At 33.0% G+C, this 19,823-nt stretch overlaps 1 protein-coding gene across 2 annotated transcripts in view; it reads right to left on the minus strand.

Moving 5' to 3' along the window:
- AP3B1 (adaptor related protein complex 3 subunit beta 1) overlaps positions 1–19,823 on the minus strand; it is a 218,325-nt gene that overhangs the window by 161,010 nt on the left and 37,492 nt on the right. For both annotated transcript variants that reach the window (XR_012495075.2, XM_019728166.3), the window contains exons 3-6: positions 17,038–17,112; positions 4,829–4,924; positions 4,051–4,211; positions 1,603–1,669 (exon numbers count right to left, since the gene is read on the minus strand). Coding sequence is in view for 1 of the 2 variants with exons in the window: in XM_019728166.3 (XP_019583725.3) it covers positions 1,603–1,669; positions 4,051–4,211; positions 4,829–4,924; positions 17,038–17,112 (399 nt within the window). In the remaining variant the exon portion in view is untranslated. The remainder of the gene's footprint in view (positions 1–1,602; positions 1,670–4,050; positions 4,212–4,828; positions 4,925–17,037; positions 17,113–19,823) is intronic.

A 19,823-nucleotide genomic window follows, 5' to 3' on the forward strand; every position in this document is an offset into this window, starting at 1 on the left:
TGGACTAAAAGAAATTTACTGGATGACCTAGGAATGAAATCACCAAGTATAAACTCATATATAACACAATATTTTCAAAACTATATAATGGAAAACTCATTAAATGAATTAAAATGTTTAGTAGAACATATTCAGTTAATATAAAGCAGCAATAAAGGTGGAATGAGAAACAAGACATAAAACAAAAAAACAAGTAAAATGACAGCTGTAAATTCAACCATACCAATAATAACATGAAATGTATATGGATTAAACCATCTAATCAAAGGCACATATTGCCAAATTGGATCAAAAAACAAGATCTAACTATATTCTGTCTACAGGAGATACACATTAGTTTAAAAAATAACCACAAGTTGAGAGTAAAAGCAAGGAAAAAGATGTACCATGTAAACAGCAACCATAAAAGAAGCTGGAGTGGCTGCACTTATACCACACAAATTAGACTTTAAAACAAAAAGCATTACTAGAGACAGAAGGAGAATTTATAATGTAAAAAAAAAAAAAAAGATAAAACAATTATAAACATCTATGCACCAAACATCAGAACTCCTAAATATATGAAGTAAACACTGGCAGAATTAAAAGGAGAAATAGCTCTATATTAATAGTAATGGACTTCAATACTCTGCTTTCAATAATGGATAAAATCACCAGGCAGAAGTTCAACAAAGAAACAGAAGACTTGAACACTATAAACCACTGTACCTAACAGACATCTATAGAAGCACTCCACCCAATAACAGCAGAATACATTCCTCTCAAGTGCACAGTGAACATTCTCTATGACAGCCCCTATGATAAGCCATGCAGCAATAGCTATACGGGGCTAGTGGCTACTGTATCAGATCGCTGCTATATATGGATATATTAATACATGCTCCTTGGTGATAGCATCCTAAGATGAGCTGGCATCTTTTACCCCAATAATTGAGTCATATAAGTGGGTACAGAAGCCTCTATCAAAGGTACCATTATACCAGCTCCTCCAGAAGTCTGTGCACAGACCCCATAGGTTATCACTATTCCTAGATCTCATTGCTAGTACAAACAAAGAATGGGAGTGGGGAAGGGAGGAAGAGAAAATATGTACATTCCCAAAAGATATTAACCAGTAAGATCATTGTTACCAGCCAATAAAATAGTCTTGTACATATGAAAATATTTATTTTTTTTAAAAAACATTTATAATACTAAGGGACACTCCTCTAATTTTCAGTATCTCTTTCATACTTCCTAATACTTCATTTTAAAACTTATTTGTTCTCAGGTGATTCAGCCTTTAAAAATCCTAATAAATCATTGCTTGAAATAAAAACTTTGGCACTAAAATCAGTCAAAAATTTTGCTACACATTAAAGAAAGGATCTGTTTCCCCCAACTTGCTCTTCTTCAGACTCTGATGAAGAAACATGTAACAAACTAAACTTCTCAATGCAAGCCTTCTCTTTATATGGATATTTTTATTATGCAAGGATTTTAATGAGCTCCACTAATATTTATTTTAAAATCAGTAAGAAAAATTGTATCAAATATACAATGGTAAATTATACTATGTAAATAAAACACAATTTTACTTTGACATAAAAGGGTATTACTTACTGTGCTTTTATCCTTCAGAAGTTTTTCAATGACTTCAATTAACATTTCCTTCTGCTCTGGATCAAGGCTAAAATACCAAAAAAAAAAAAAAAAATTTAATTTATTTCCCTTTAATTCTAACTTTAAACGAAGCTAATCATTTCAAGAATGTTAAGAAATTTTAAAAGCAGGGAGAGCAAGAATGATGTAAAAATAGAAACAAATTTAAAGTAATCAAATAGAAATCAAATTTAAAATAAAATGGGATGGTTTTCTCCCAAATGTGTCTTAATCCTTCTCTCTAAAGTTGCTCATATTAATTAAACCCAAATACCAATATCAAGAAGAAAGTATTTAAAGAATAAGTTCACTTCTAAAAACAAGTTAGAAAATCGTAAGAAAGTAACTGCAAGTAGATATACCACTAATTCTTTTTTAACGGGGGAGGGGGGAGGGAGAACGCAAAATAACAAGATAGCAATCATTTTTTATTGTGGATACGTAATTGTCAAAAACAAATATACAGAATTTCCAAATAAGAATTTTGTATCATTCAAGTTCACTGATGGAGACATGCATTACAAAACCTGCCATCTAAAACCAAGAAATGTAAGTGAAGGCTTACATATATACAGAATTGAAAAATGCATCTTAATAGGAGTTCTAAGCACTGAAATACTGACAATATAATGTCTTTCTAGCATGGAATTCAATTGTTGTTGTTCATTTACCAAGAAGTTAAACAATGGGTATACAAAGACAAAGAAGACAGCCCCAAACATAATTACACCATATTAACAGAGATGTATGCGTATAACGGATTATGGGGATAAAAAGGAAGGGCATCAGTGAAAGCAGGAGGGTTATGGAGGGTTCATTATAGGGAGTGACATCTCAGAGGAATCTTGAACAACTTGACTGTAGAGCTGGAGAACGAGAAAATTTTCTAGGTAGAGACTAAAGGAGGAGCAAGAGATGGTAATGAGATAAAAACATTTTATGTAGAGTACTAATATGCAGTACTGAACTACGAGACTGTAAATTCAAGGCAAAGAGAGTAAGAGTTAAGGCTGAAGAAATAAAATGAAGCCCAGTGATGGACGTTTTATACTGTCATAGTGAAAACTCTGATCTTATTCTACAAGTTTATAACAAAAATAGATAATGAGTGAGAAGCAGAATATAACTTTGTCAACAGTTAACCTAAGAAAATGAGTTTTTATTTTTTACAAACATTACATAAGTTTATTCTTAATCATTGTAATTTTCTGAACATTCAAACCTTTCAAATTTCAGTTCCAGTCTCCCTTCTCCAAGCAGTCTTTCCTAACTGATGCCATTTCATTACATCTTTACATTATGAAAAGCCATATGATAATCTCTGAGCCCTATCCTATTAAAAGCATTGTTAATGTGCTTTCACATATACCATGATTCCCCGAAAATAAGACCTAGCCAGACAATCAGCTCTCACGCGTCTTTTGGAACAAAAATTAATATAAGACCCGATTAGATTAGTATAGTATGTTATGTTATGTTATGTTATGTTATGTTATGTTATGTTATATTATTATATGTTATGTCATGTCATGTCATGTCATACCCGGTCTTACAGTAAAATAAGACCAGGTCTTATATTAATGTTTGCTCCAAAAGACGCATTAGAACTGATAGTCCAGCTAGGTCTTATTTTTGAGGAAACACAGTACATATATGTCATATGTTAATATCTTATTCAATTAGATTGCCTTTAATTATTTGACAAATGTTTGACTTTTTTCCCTTCAAATATGTGCTAATACATACATTTTACACACATAATACAATACCAGAAACACAAAATAATCTTGATAGAAGCTTGTGGAATAATTGGTAACAGAAAATAATACCAAATTATTACAGATAATAGTTTTGTTTTTGTTTTTTTAATATTTAGACAATATGTTTACAAGAAATCAAGGCATCATATTTAATAAATATCATACAAATATGGTATGGTGCTACATTTAAAAATCAGTATTTTAAAAATTATTTAATAAAATAGCTCTGGAAAAAATCAGACAAGGAAACAACAAAACCAAAGATGGAAGAAGAGAAAACAAAGTGAGTTGAAAAGATAACATACTTACAACTCTACCCTACAATAAATGGGGAAAAAATCTTAATTTTCTCATAATACATGAGTATGTGTACACGATAGACAGACTATATAAATGAGAATTCAAATTCTGATTATTTTCAAGTAAAGTCTATAAATTATCACAGGTAGGCTCACCAGTAAAAACCTGCATAGGGTCTCTACAACCAAAACAAAATTAAAAATGTCTAAAGAATGTGAGGGGAATATTCAGTCACTGAGTTTCCTTAGTATAAGAACAGACTAGTTCTAGGAGCTAATAAAATAAGACATGGGCTTATAACGTTCCATGTACCATTAGCGATCTTTAGTATTATTAGCAAAGCACCTACCTGTATAATTTTTGTATTGCATGGGCTGCATTCTTCCTAACATATGGTGATAAATCAGCAGAAGCTTCCTTAATAGCGAGCATCATAATAGGTACAATAATTGGCACTCTAATACTTGACAGAACTCTCAAAGCACTTGCACGAATTAGTTGATTTGGATCCTGAAAATAGTGCAAAAATATTCATCAAAATTTCAAGTTTACAATATCGGAAAGACATTTTTATGACACGGTTAATAAGTGTTTATAGGCTGCAATGTAACAGTAGCAAAGAAAAAGAAGCTACTAAATTTAAAATAATCAGTATATGGGAATGGGTATGGAAAAAGAATTAAATAAATGTCTATTCCTCTGAATAATGTTATAACAAGAAAAGTAATGGTTATAATTCTAGTTGATCATTTATCACTAAACATGCTAGGTTCTTAAGTTTCATAATAAAATGCTGCAGGTCATAAATTTCATCTTTAAAAAAAGTCATGCCTTCTCTTTGCACACTTTCAACAACTAGTTGGTATAATAATGAAGAGTTCTTTGATGCATAATGATTATATTGAACATAAAAAAATATATAGAAACTGAAACATGCAGGGCAAGGTCCAGTTGGTTATATAAATTATTTTCAAACGGTATTGAAGAGGCACTGTGAGAGGCCTTTTAACTCTTTCAAAACACTACTGTGCCATTTAGTGAATTATTGCTCCACTTTTTTAAATAACACACCTTCAACTGTGCAGAAAAGTTGTAGCTAGTATTTGCCTGCTTACTCTATTATTTACCTTCAGAGCTCGCTGGAAAGTACTTATGGACAAGAGTGCCAGATCCTGCTGTTCTTCGGCATATCGAACCAGGTAAACATATACTAACTTCTTGATCTGTTAAAAAAAAAATCATATAATCCTAGTCAGAGTAAAAATTAAAAACTCAGTATTTTCTAAAATCCATTCTTAATTTTCTTGAAGTAAACAAGTGAACCTGGTCATAGCTTAGGTTGTAAAATAAAGATAATACATTGTAGGATAATGAATGGCAACAGAAAAAGCCTGTGAAATAGGAACTTTAACAATCCAATCTAATAGTAACAGCCTATCAAGGGTGTCCTTCCTCTCAAAGGGAATAAAAAGTCCCTGAGTAAAACTCATATAAGAATTTTAAAACATTAGCTGAATTGCAAAATTATGTTCAAAATGGGGGATACAGATAATAGAAAGAACTTGCTTGGGCTCTGTCCACTAACTACATGGTATAGAAGTTTATGTTTCCTCATCTGTCAAAAGGTCTCAACCTGATTGTGGTAATATGCACATTCCAATATACAGTACATGATATCTCCAGCTCAGCAAGAATAATGTGTGACAGTAATACCAGCTTAATGTAATAAAAATTACATTAGGCTGGGAGTGTAGCCTCGAAAAGGCTGGGAGTGTGTTCTGAAAACTGTTTTTAAAGGCAATTTAATCACAACGTTTATAACAAAATTATGATGAACAGAAAAGTTAAATGAAAATGAGAATTTGAGTTAAAATTCATCAATTGCCTCCTTCTGGCACTGCTCAGAATGTACCTCCCTTCTCAAATATCTTCAAATACAACCTCCTGATTAAAATTCTTTAAATATCAGTATAGTACATATAGAACTGTGTTTCCCCAAAAATAAGACCTAGCCGGACGATCAGCTCTAATGCTAATGTCTTTTGGAGCAAAAATTAATATAAGACCCATTCTTATATATAGGAGCCTGACTCAGAGAAACTATGCTATCCGGCAGCACATGACCTAATTCCTGGAACAGTCAGTTTGCCCTTAAAAGGTCACGTCTCTGATAAGTAAAGCCCCTTCCTCATTCCGCTCTCTCCTTCCTCATTCACTCCCCGCCCAGTTTACCCTAACCCATATAATCTTGTAGCTGCAATAAAAAATTTGAGGCTTGATCAGAACTTTGTCTTGCCTCCATTTCTTCGCGCCTCCTATTTTCTCTTTTCAGGGTGTCTCTCTTCGGTCCCTGTTGAATGCCCCGCTGGTCGTGGCACTTATATTATTATTATATTATATTATATAAACCCAGTCTTATTTTACTATAAGACGCATTAGAGCTAATTGCCTGGCCAGGTCTTATTTTCGGGGAAACAGGGTACATATAGTGCAAGTTTATGAAATGTACAAAGAGCACAGAAATGAGGGGAAGTAGCCAGAAATAGCTGAAACTGATGCTGCAAAGGAAAAACAGTGCTACACTGGCCCATATTTTATATCATACTAACTCATCTGGACTACTTTAAAAACAACTGCCATGGCCTTCCATCCCTCACACTCCAATTTCCCTTGACACAACATAGTTTTGCGTTCTTTTACCATTCTTTTGCTCCCTTCTGAGCTCACTCCCATGTGTCTATACTTCTTTCAGTGTGGCATTCCAAACTACAAATGAAGTCTAAGCAGAAAAACCTAGTTAAGACCACGTTCCAGATGTGGTGCCTCCAGTGACACAACTGATTTTTAATTATAACAATATGCCTTTTCTAAATGTACTACTGACTATATTAACCCATACTTGAGTAATTGTTCTGGTGAGGTTTCTTTGTTTGTTTGTTTTAAAAGAAGGGCGAGATCTTACATTTACCTACAGAAATTTTCAACAACTGAAATTCAACTCGTCATGACATCCTAAGATAATTTAGACCTTAATTAGTAATTTGACCTATTTTGCTATTCCTGAGCACAGTTTCATGAGCACAAGTAAAAACTTGTTGAGCATACCGTGTTTCCCCGAAAATAAAGACTGGGTCTTATATTAATTTTTGCTCCAAAAGAAGCATTAAGGTTTATGTTCAGGGGATGTCGTCATTCTGAAAAATCATGCTAGGGCTTATTTTCTGGTTAGGTCTTATTTTCGGGGAAACACGGTACTTGCTACATCATCATTATTAATACAAATGCTAAACACAGCATTTTAAGTTCCTATCAATCCATTCTTCTGTATGACAGGGTTATAAGTGAAAGTAACAAAGATTTTATTTCCAATTACTTTTCAGTGTTAAATGAATCCACAAAAATCTTAAAAACAAAATCTACCATCCTTAACTCAGTACTCAATACAGTCCAAAAATCTGCTCCAAACTTCCTTTCTAGTCAAATAGGAACAGTCCCCAAATATACTTTGCACTTTTTGTCTCAATCTCCACTCAGTTTGCCCAACTGTCCCCCAAGTTCCACAAGCAAAATCTCCCACAAAAGCAAAAATAAAACAATAAAATGTCCACTAACAGATGAACAGTAAAATAAATACAATATATCCATATAACACTTTACTATGCAGCCACTATATAGAATTAAATAAATCTACACTCGACACTGAAAATATGGCCATGTAAAAATTTTAAAGGTGCAAAATAGTATGCATTGTATGACCTCTCTTCTGTAGTAATAAAAAAAAGATACATATTGTATTTCATCAATCTACAATAGACTACCAATTATAAGATGTACTATTATATTATGAACCACAAAGAAAGGAACAAAAACCCTGCCAATTATAAGTCACCATCAATTGTAAACGTAAGTCTGCAGAAACTTTAAGATAGAAAACAAACGTCTTAGAATGAACACACTGTGGTAATAATAGCAAATCCTTATAAGTAGCACTAACTATGTGCCAGGCATTGTTCTAAATGTTTTGCTTAGATTAATTCATTTTATATTCACTACTCAATGAACAGGTCTTATTATTCCTATTTTACAAATGAAACCAAGGCACAGAGAAGTTAAGTAACTTGACCAATATTGCACATCTAGTATTAAACGAAGAACAAGGATTCAAGCCAGGTAAGCATAAAAGTTGAGAAATCTACACAGTAAAATGTTAACAGTGATTGCCTCTAAGTGTTGGTATTAACCAGTGACCTTCACTCTTTACATCCTCCTAATTATTTAATTTTTAAAATATGAGTATTAATTGTATTCAGATAAAACAATAGATATTTTCAATTTAAGGATGAATCTCATCTTTTCAGATGTCCTCCAACATAAAATAATAGTATTTTCTCTGATTATAAAAGTATTTTGAACTTTTTCATTATAAAAAATCTCAAAATGAAAGGATTTTTAAGATCCCTAGAAAGAAAGCTTTTTCTGTAGCGCTCGTAACATACAGCCACCAGAATTGTTGTAAACCTGTTGAATAGGTCAACAAAAACTCAGATAAATGAACAAAGTTTGCCAAGTTAACCAATCTGAATGTTAGCCAACCAGGAGCAAACTCACTACAAAAAACACACCTCTGAATGCCAATCAATGAACAGCAGTCTCACCCAAGTGACCACACATCTACATATAATATTAACCCACTTACTCCCCTGAAAGTCCATGAGCCATTATGGAACCAAGTGATCTTACACAAAAATAAAAATGGGTTCTAAAATTATGTGATACTAGTATATAAGATGGCAATTAAATGATCTAAAATATACTTAATGTTTTATGTTTAAATGGAAACATAAATTTTAAAAATTCTTAAATTACAGTTTAAGCACTTATCTAATTGTCTGAGATATAGATCATTTTCTCCCCAACCAAATTTTAAAGTTCCTAAGATTACAACTAATTTCCCAAATGCCAAAAAGCTTTAATACTTACAGGTTCTGATTTATAGCAATTTCAATATATCAAATCACAAGATGTATTTAAGTGAGATATTTCTCAAATCCATCTTGGAATGAACATGAGGTTATTTAGTACAGGAACCATTCCTTATTCACCTGTATATTGCCATTACCTATCACATTGCCTGGCATGTACTAAAAGCTCAGTAATTAACAGCTGAATGAAAGAAACATCACAGCCCAATGGCACATGGAAAAAATATTAAGACATTTATCATTAGATTGCTACATGTAGGATCTGAGTTACCACCGATAGTTATAATTCACCAAATAGATGTCCAGAAGGACAATAAGTATTAAGAAGATTGTTTCCAAAGTCTTTAACTTTGGTTTTTTTTAAAAAAAACTAATCATTTAAAATATTTTTTCTCCTTACTAACTATATTCAGATCTCCATCTACAGTTCTCTGGAAAGTTTTGAAAGAATAATTGGTTAGAGTCCACCCACCACCTCATCCTCTTGTGATTTCTAAGTAACACCTTTTTTTTTTCACCAAGTAACTTATATTGGTGAGACTGAAACATTCAGAATCACAGCTGAGACAGCAGATATTGCTATAATTACTCACTATTAGAGCAAGGTTTTTGTGACTGTTATAGCAAAAAGCATAACAATATTAAATCACAGAAGGTTGCAAAACACGAAATTTGTTCTGGTTCTGTTATAAGAATCAATCAATATTGACCACAAGCGGCCTATACACTGACTAGCTGCAGGTGTGCAGAGAAAGCCTACTTTCCTTGAAACCATTCTGTGACCAGAAATGGGAGTACTTAAAGCTCCGTGACTACACCATTCTCTGATCAGTTACTTTCATTCAATGTTACAACACTCCTTGCTGTAAAGCTAATCATAGCAGAGCCCCAGTAGGCTGGAAGAACACAGGCAGATCTGTTTAATTAGTTTATCAATACTAGTACATCAAACTTCATGAGTTATTGACTAAACCTTTGATTATTTTTGTACTATAACCACTGATTGCTTACTAGGTCACTTTTGGTATCATTTGACATTGAATGGCAGATGACATATAGCTTAACTCTGTGTCTAAGGCAGCATGTACTTGTAAAAATGAAATTCTGCACTTGATAGCAATTCTCCAAATATAAATTTTACGAAGCTTATGTGAATTTTCCCACAACATTAGAGGATTAAGTATGTTTCAAAAAACTAACACGGTATTTCAAGAACAAAAGAAATCCAAACAGACTAACAATTACGTTTATAGTGACATTTTTGTTGGAGAATATTAGGCAGCATACCAGATGGGAAAGAAAAAAGATGAACAAATAGAAAAGTTCTACTATAACTACCTGAAAAGTACAAACAGCTTTGAATGAACAATAACTAGTACAGAATTTTCTGTTTATAACAAGACGACTATCAGTTCGGGAGAACTAGTTAATTTACTACCAATAGCTAAGGACTTGGTCATTTCTACCCATATTTAAAGCATAACAAATGTCTACCAATGCCAGATACCTCACAAAGGACAGCTAATACCAGATGATGGTAGGGGTCAAGGACACAAAGGTGGAATGAGGAGGAAGGAATCACCGAACAGGAAAGATGGCTCTACAAGGGGAAGGGTCTAAGATGGGTTCTGAAGCCAACCTACCTGGCTTTGGACTCTGACTCTTCCACATACCAGCTGTGTGACCTTGGTCGGATAATTTAACCTCTCTGCTACCTTGTCCTCATACACAGAATGTGGAAAATGACAGACCCAACCCAGGTTATTTGTGAAAATGAGTTGATATATGTAAGGCACTAACAACCTAGCCAGATAGCATTTTTAAAACAGTAGCAGTAATTAATGCTGAGAGACTCTGTTCCTAGCAACATGAAGACAAGCAAGCTTTACCAACATCTCACAATTTTTCTAAGTAAAATCTTGATTTCCCCCCCCCAGATATTTGGACCCTCTAATACAGAGTCCATAAAAATAATGTACACATCAAATTAGAAGCTCAGATAGCATGGCCATAACATAGGAAAGTGAGAGTCTGTTTAACTCTTGACATTATTAACTTAAAATTATACATGGTAAAAAGCACATAAATAGTGCTTAATAAGTATCTACTAAATTAATCATGAGTAAATGTGCAAATACTATAAGATTACACATTCAGTCTAGGTATCTCCCATTAATTGGAATCTTAGAAAGAAAGAATGATCTAAGTCCAATATTAAATTAATTTAATTTAGTTCTTAAACTGGCAACAAGTATACAGTATTCTGACTTTAATTTACCCAACTTGGTCAAATTGACTTTATGATGGCTATTCATTTTGGGAGCAAAATTCATCTGCCTGAAATATATGTATAATGTACTTACTATCTATGAGGAAAAAATGAAGTATACTTAAAAATGTATCTAAAAAGTAGGCTTAAAGGACATGTCTTTAAAATCCTATAATGTAAATTATTCTAATTTTAAAAATCAATCTATAGAAAAGGCTAAATATGACAGGAATGATAAAACTTGCAGAAGGATGTTACAGCTATTATAAATATGCTCCATATGTCCAGGAAGGTTGACAGAAGTATGACTGTTGATGAGTGAATTGGAAAATATAAAAATGACCTAATGAAACATCTACATGATAAGATAAATACACTGGGTTAACAACAGTTAGATACTACAAAAGGAGAGGTCAGTTAACATGACTATGTCGCAGTAGAAACTACCAAGCTGAAGAAGGAGAGATAAGACTGGAAAAAAGTGAACACAGTATCAGTGATCTATAGAACAATTTCAATTAGTTTACTGTATGTGTACAGAAAGAGAGAGGCGAGAGGAAATCTATTTTTGAAAAACTAATGGCTAAAATTTTTTCCAATTTTAAGAAAACAATAAGCTCACAAATGTAAGAAGCTCAATAAACCCCAGGCAGAACAAACATGAAGAAAAATATGTCAAGGTATATTACAATAAAATTTCAAACCAGCGATAAAGAGAAAAATCTTAAAACCAGCCAGAGAAAATAAAGACACATTTCACACAGAGAAACAGAGATAAGAATGATAAGAAATCATGCAGGCCAGAAAATAATGAAACATTTTAAAAATACTAAATGAAAAAAACATATAAACCTAGAACTGTAAATTTTACCAAGCAAAATGTTTTCAAATTGTAGGCAAAATAAAGACCTTTTAAATACACAAAAGTTGAGAGAATTCATTACTAGCAAAACAAAGTTCTCTAGTCATAAGGAAAATAATACCAAATATGAAGTTTGGAGTATATAAAAGAATGAAGAGGGCCAGAAATAGTAATTCTGAAAGAACATACAAAAGATTGGGGGAGGGGGGTCAATTAATTTTTAAATATTTTTAATAAATAAGTGAACTTCTGATAAATTTGGAATAAAATCCTACCAGAACAATCTCCCACCAAAAATTTCAAAACGTAGACATAATACGAAAAACACAGAAGGCCCTGGTGATGAAAGAGCAAAAAGACTCTGGTTACAAGTTTATGCTCAATGATAAGAAAGAGAGCTGTATGAAGTAAATTCTCCATTTCCATGGCTTTCTGCTGAGGTTAAGTGAATACCAGATGAAATGCACTTGGAGGCACTGATGGACAAACAAACCAGTCTCTCTGGCCGAAGCAACCAAAAAACTGAATCCAGAAAAACCATGGCCACTGAAGAAAGTAGGGAGACCCCAGAGGGGAGAAAGCTAGAGATGGGCTCCTGAAATAGCCTCTATCCACATATCTGACTAACCCCTGAACCACGTAAGCACAGAACACCATCAAAGCAGCTTGAATGAAAGACAAAAAATACGACGTGAGACTGAAGCTGCTGCCTAAGAAAGAGAATTTGCAGTGTGAATCCAGTCAAAATAAATGACTTCAAAAATACCACCTGTGGAGTAAAAATAAGAATACAGAATCTCCATGACTTTATAAAATGTCAAGACTACAACCCAAAATTACCTAACATGTAAAAAAAACTAAGAAAATAGAACGTACACACAAGAAAATACAAGAAAATAAAGTCAACTGAATCTAAGCCTGAGGTATTATAATTAGCAGACAAGTATTTTAGAGCTTCTATTACACTTATTCTTAGTTAAAAGAAGATGTGCTCTCAATTAATAAAAACTAGTAGAACATCTCAGCAAACAAATAGAAAGGATAAAAAAGAAACAAATTGAAATTCTTAAAATGAAATAATGCCAATTTCTGAAATAAAACATTCACTGAATGTACTTAACAATCAAATGACGATGACAAAAGAATGAGTAAGTGAACTTGAAAACAGATAAATAAAAGTTTTCCAATGTGTGATTAGATAAAGAAGATGTGGCACATATATACAATGGAATATTACTCAGCCATAAGAAAAGATGAAATCCTGCCATTTGGGACAACATGGACAGATCTTGAGATTATCGTGCTAAACGAAGTAATCAGAGAAAAAAATCAAGAACCATATGATTTCACTCATATGTGAGATATAAAACAGAAAGCAACAAATGAACAAATAAGACAAACAAAAAACTCATAGACACAGACAACAGTATGGTGGTTACCAGAGGGAAAGTGGGTTGAGGGGAGAGGTACAAGAGGATAAAAGGGGTCAAATACATGGTGAATATATGGTGATAGAAGGAGACTTGACTTTGGGTGGTGAACACACAATGCAATATACAGAGGAACTATACACTTGAAACCTGTATAATCTTATTAACCAATGAAACCTCAATAAATTTAATAAAAGAAAACAGAGAAACAGAATCAATTAAATATGGCATGGTACTGTGTTAATTTAAAAAATAAAAATGCAGTCCAAGGGGGAAAAAAATCAAATATGTGTTTTTTAGAAGATATTAAGAAAACAAAAAGGAAAGCCACAGACCAGGAATAAATAACCATCTATCTTACAAGAGGTTTCTATCAGAATATATAAAGAATGTTCACGCTTTAATAGTAAGACAAAAAATTAAAAACAGGTTAAAACTTGAATAAACATTTCAGAAAAGATATATGACGGGCCAATAAGATCACAAAAAGATGCTGAAACCACTAAATATCCAGAAAATGCCATTAAAGGCACCATGAAGTTACCAATACCACCCACCAAAATGGTTCAAGTTAAAAAGCCTAACAAGATCAAGTGTTGCAAGTGATGTGAACTAACTGGAATTCTCAGACATTGCTAGTGGGAACGCATACAGCCACTTTGGAAAACTATATGGCACTATTTTCTAAAAATTAAACATATACTTCCCAGATAATGCAACAAATCTATTCCCAGATATTACACAAGAAAAATTAAAATACACACTAACACATAACATTTTATACAATCCAAGTGTATTTCAACTGGTAAGTTTAAAAATTGTGAAATATCCAGATTATAGCAAAAAACAACAACAAAATGTGAATACATGAAACAGCAGATGAATCTCAGTTTCCTAGGTAAAAGAAGTCAAACACAAGATATTCCGTACTGTATGATTCAATATAGAAGAAATTCTAGAAATGATAAAACTATAATGACAGAAAGTAGATCAGTAGTTACATGGAGATACAATACACAAAAATTAACTCAAAATGGATCATCCTATATATAAAAGCTACAATAAAACTATAAAATTCTTAGGAAAAAGACAAGAATAAATCTTCATGACCTTGTATTAAGCATTAATTTCTTAGACACGACATCAAAAGCATAAACAAAGAAAAATTAGATAAACTGAAATTCATCAAAAGTAGAAATATCTGTGCTTCAAAGGACAATATCAAGAAAATGAATAAATAACCCTAGGTTGGGAGAAAATATTTGCAAATTATACATCAGATAAGACTCTACTTAGAATCTATAAGGAATAAACAATAAAAAGACAAACAACCCAATTATAAAATGGGAAAGGCTCTGAACAGACATTTTTCCTAAGAAGATTCAGAACTGGCCAACAGGTGCTCAACAATTTTTTATTAGGTAAATGTAAATCAAAATTCTGAATGTGATAATGAAATGGATACCACTTCACACCCTCTAGGATGGCTATAATCTAAAAGAAATAATTTTTAAAAATAAATTTCCTTTAAAAAGGAAAATAACAAGTATTGGGGAGGATATGGAAAAAACAGACCTTGTATACATTGCTGATGAAAATGTAAAATGATGTGGCTGTTATGGAAAGCAATTTGGCAGTTCCTCAAAAAGTTAAACATAGAGTTACCCTATGGCCTAGCAATATCACTCCAAGGAATATATATAACCAAGAGAAATGAACACCTATGCTCACACAAAAACTTGTACAGAACGTTTACAGCAGCATTATTCATAAGAGCCATAAAGTGGAAACAATCCAAATGTCAATCAACTGATAAATGAATGAATAAAGTGCAGTATATCCACACAATTATTCCACACAAAAAACGGAATGAAGTACTGATTCATGCTACAACATGGATGAACCCTGAAAACATTACATTAAGTGAAAGAAGTCACACATAAAATTTTTGCCCCACATATTGTATGACTTCATTTCTATGAACTGCCCAGAATAAGCAAATCCAGAGAGACAGACGTAGATTAATGGTTGCCTAATGCTGGGGGAATAAGGAGTGACTGCTAAAAAACACAGGGTTACTTTTTGAGATGATAAAAATGTTGTGGAATTAGATGGTGGTGATGGTTGCTGCACAATTCTGTGAATATACTACAAAGCACTGAATTGTATACTTTAAAAGTGAGTTTACGACATGTTAACTATATTTCATGTATTTTAAAAAGATGATTGACTCTTTAAATAAAAAACACTAACCATATACATAGCATAGTTAGAAGTAAAATGCATGATAGCATGGGAAAAAAATGGGAGGGTGCAAATGGAAATTTACTGTCACAAGGTTTTCAAAGTATACGAGAAATGGTGCAGTAGTCTCCCTTTATCCACAGTTTTGTCTTCCACGGTTTCAGTTACCCATAGTCAACCATGGTCCAAAAATCTTAATTGGAAAATTTCAGAAATAAGCAATTCATAAGTTTTAAATTGCAAGCCGTTCTGAGTAGTGTAATGAAATCTCATGCCATAGTGCTCAATCCCACTGGAACGTGAATCATCCCTTTGTCCAGCATATCCACGCTGTACATGCCACCTGCCCATTAGTCACTTAGTAGCCATCTCAGTTACCGTGTTTCCCCGAAAATAAGACCTAGCTGGACAATCAGCTCTAATGCATCTTTCGGAGCAAACATTAATATAAGACCCAGTCTTATTTTTAAGACTGGGTATAATAATATAACAGAACATAATATAGTATAGTATAATATATAATATAATATAATATAATATAATATAATATAATATAAATAATAAATATAATATAATGTAATATATAATATAACATAATATAACATAATAGCATATAATATATAACATAACTGGGTCTTATATTAATTTTTGCTCCAAAAGACGCATTAAAGCTGATGATCCGGCTAGGTCTTATTTTCAGGGAAACATGGTATCAGATCAACTGTTGCGGTATCAACAACAGTGCTTGTGTTCAAGTAACCCTTATTTCACTTAATAATGGCTCTAAAGGCATTCACATAACTTTTATTACAGCATATTATTACAAATGTTCTATTATATTATTTGTTATTGTTGTTCATTTATCTCTGACTGTGCCTAATTAAACTTTATCATAGGTATGTATATATAGGAAAAAACATGGTATATATAAGGTTTGGTACTATCCGAGGTTTCGGGCATCCACTGGGGGTCTTGGAATGTATCCTCCGAGGATAAGGGAGTGGGGGGGACTACTGTATAATGTTATTTGAAAGTACACTGTGGTAATTTAAAGATATATATTGTAAATCCTAGTAGTAGACTGTAATAAGTTAAAGATGTACACTGTACACCCTAGAGCAAGCATTTACTGAATAAACAAAATCAAGAATAATATTAATAATACTTGATTACAACTTCCCTGTTCCTTAATTTCTACCTATGATACTCCATTTTCCTCCACCTAAAACATCTGCCCTGATGTCACCAGGTTCTTGAAAATATTCTTCAGTGGAGACTCTTCCTTCTGCCAAACTTCCCAGATTCAAGAGGACCAAGCATACTCTTTGATGCTCACTGCTGCTGCTAACAATGGACAAATAAGAGGTATGTGTGCTGGAGTTTACTTCCATGCAGTTAGCACTACTTCCTACTGAGTAAACATACCCTCCTCAGAAATCAACAAAATCTAGTGATACTTAAACACCTTATGTTGCATTTCAAGTAACTGAAAAGTATATGATTCTTTTACAACAAAACAAATCATGAAAATTATGAATCAAAACAGTACCTCAATATTTTTACTGGCCACATTCTTCACAACAGCAGGAAACAGTTCAGATGCATTTTTCCCTTTTGCAATCATCTGAAGAATAAAAGTAGAATATTAGGGCTGAAACCTTTTTTAAATTATTTATTTGAAAGCAAAATATAAAGTCCATATTAAATATTTAGAAGACTGAATCAGCAAATAAGCTATGGAATTAACAAGCTGAACTCTTTTTAAGTCATCTTACATATCCCAACCACCTGCAGCAAAGAACAAACAATCTCTTGTGTATCAATATAAAAACAAATACACAGACACATTAAAGAAGAAATATATAGTAGTTTAAGATATATAATATTTATAATAGTTTTCTCTGGCTAATGGAGTTATAAATACTTTTTAAATATTTGTACTACTCTTTATTTTCCAAGTTCTCAATTTAAAGATGCACTGCATTTGCAATGGTGCTATTTTGAACAAACTAGTTTTTTCCCTTGGCTTTATTTCATAGGTTCCCTACTTCTCCAACCATTACTTTTCCAAGTTCCCTTCACTAAGGCCTTTTATTCTGCACCATTTATTCTGCCCACTGAAGTTCTGTGCACCACCACCTACTCAGGCTACTATCCTACCATTTGTGAAACTCCTAAGATTTCATTCACCCTCATGACTTATAATAATTCTAACCTCTATGGGGATCCATTCCACAAACTCTAGCCCTAACTCTGAGTCCTAGTTCTACTTCTCTAACTGGACATCATTAGATGTCTCTCTCATCCCAAACTTGCTATGTCTAAAACAAAACTCATTTTTCATGATAAAATGGCATTCATGCTAGAATTTCCAATTCCACCAATTTCCCCCAAAACCATTATGCCAAATAATTATACCCAAATCATAGAATTATCTTGGTCTCTTCTCACATCTACACAGTAAGTAGGTCCTGTTGTGATTTCTTAGTAGACTCATGTTAATCCCTTCTCACTGCTACTGTCCTAGCATAGGTCAGGAACACCTCACAAAGGACTTTTCCAACTGTCTCCTCCTCCTATCCATGATGCACACCACCGACAGTTTAATGTGCTGAAAACACTACCTGCAAATGTCAGCCCCCTCAAAGATTTCAAAAGCCCCTGACTGCCTAAGAGTTCAAACTATTTCACTTAATATCAAACACCCTCACAATTTGTACAAACATCCCTTTTAAGCTCATCAACCATTATTGTTCTATACCAGTATTACTACCCCGTTTCTCCAAAAATAAGGCCTAGCCAGACAATCAGCTCTAATGCGTGTTTTGGAGCAGAAATTAATATAAGACCCGGTATTATATTATATCATATCATATCATATCATATCATATCATATCATAAGACTGGGTCTTATATTATAGTAAAAAGACCAAGTCTTATATTAATTTTCGCTCCAAAAGACGCATTAGAGCTAATGGTCCAGCTAGGTCTTATTTTCAGGGAAACACGGTATCAAAGTAAATGATCTACTCACTACCAGAATATTCTCTGGCTCCCCTATATCTGGACTCATATCATGTCCACAACCCACTTCTTTTTATTTTTCTGAGTTCTAACCTTCTGTCTATCAATCCTGTTAGAACAATCTCCTAACACCTAGCTCACTATGGCATCCAATCCTAATTTCCTCTAGAATTTTTAATCTATACTTTTCATTTGGAACTTCCAATGTGCCATCTTTTATTTCTTTCTATTTCAATTTTATGTCCACCTGTATTCCCATTTCCTTCACTCTCGTTTGTGGAATATATCCTTATGTCTTTTAACAGTCCAGACTTTCGTAGCCACAAAAATCACGTTTTAACTACTATGTTTCCCCCAAAATTAGACCGGGTCTTATACTAAGGTTTTGCTCCAAAAGATGCATTAGGCCTTATGTTCAGGGATGTCATACTGAAAAATCATGCGAGGGCTTATTTCCAACGGTTAGGTCTTATTTTCAGGGAAACATTACAGGATAACTTTTTGGAAGGATTCTTTATGATTTACACACCATATCTAAGAAACGATCTAAAAAAGGAGATACTAGTTTTTTGTATTTACAACAAATGTTTTCTAAATACTATGTGATATTTTAAGCATTATAATCCCAGTTAGCAATATGTCAGCAGACCTTTCTATATGACAGTTTTAAAATACTCTAGCACGAGCTAGTCTTTTCATATTCTATTTCCTTACCTGTGATATTATTTGATGGGAGCATTTTGTAAAATCTGCTAAGTATTACAGAAGGTTCACAAAATATTGCAGCTAAAACATCTTTGTATGATTTTTACACCTCTCTCAATTTTCTCATCTATAAAATAAGAAGAGAGGAATTAAATGTTCACTAGGGCCCCTTCCTTCAGTTATTCAATGATTACCTACAGTCAGAGACCCTGTCCTATTACATCCTATGCTAAGGCTTCTTCAACTTAATTCTACAGAACGCTATTCAAAACGATGTTAATACACGAGAGAGGAAAAAATCCTATACGTACTCAAATTCACTCAACAAGTATTTGCTGAGAGAACACTACATGCCAGGAACTTTTCTAGGCCTTGGAGATACCACCAAGAACACTACCAAAGTCCTTGATCATTGTAGCTTACCTTATATTGCGGATGAGGGACAATAAAATGAATGTAATTTGTGAAGTGGTAAAAGAGAGTACTATAGAGAGAAATAAAGGACTCTAAGAGAAATGGGAAGTGTCAGGGTGTGGGTGGAGTTGTTTTTTTATGGTTTGATTAATGCTTCCATAGAATATATTTTTCCATCCTTATATTTTTAAT

The sequence above is a fragment of the Rhinolophus sinicus genome, chromosome 3 (assembly GCF_057876585.1).
Source record: "Rhinolophus sinicus isolate RSI-liver-muscle chromosome 3, RSI-T2T, whole genome shotgun sequence".
Lineage (NCBI taxonomy): Eukaryota > Metazoa > Chordata > Mammalia > Chiroptera > Rhinolophidae > Rhinolophus > Rhinolophus sinicus.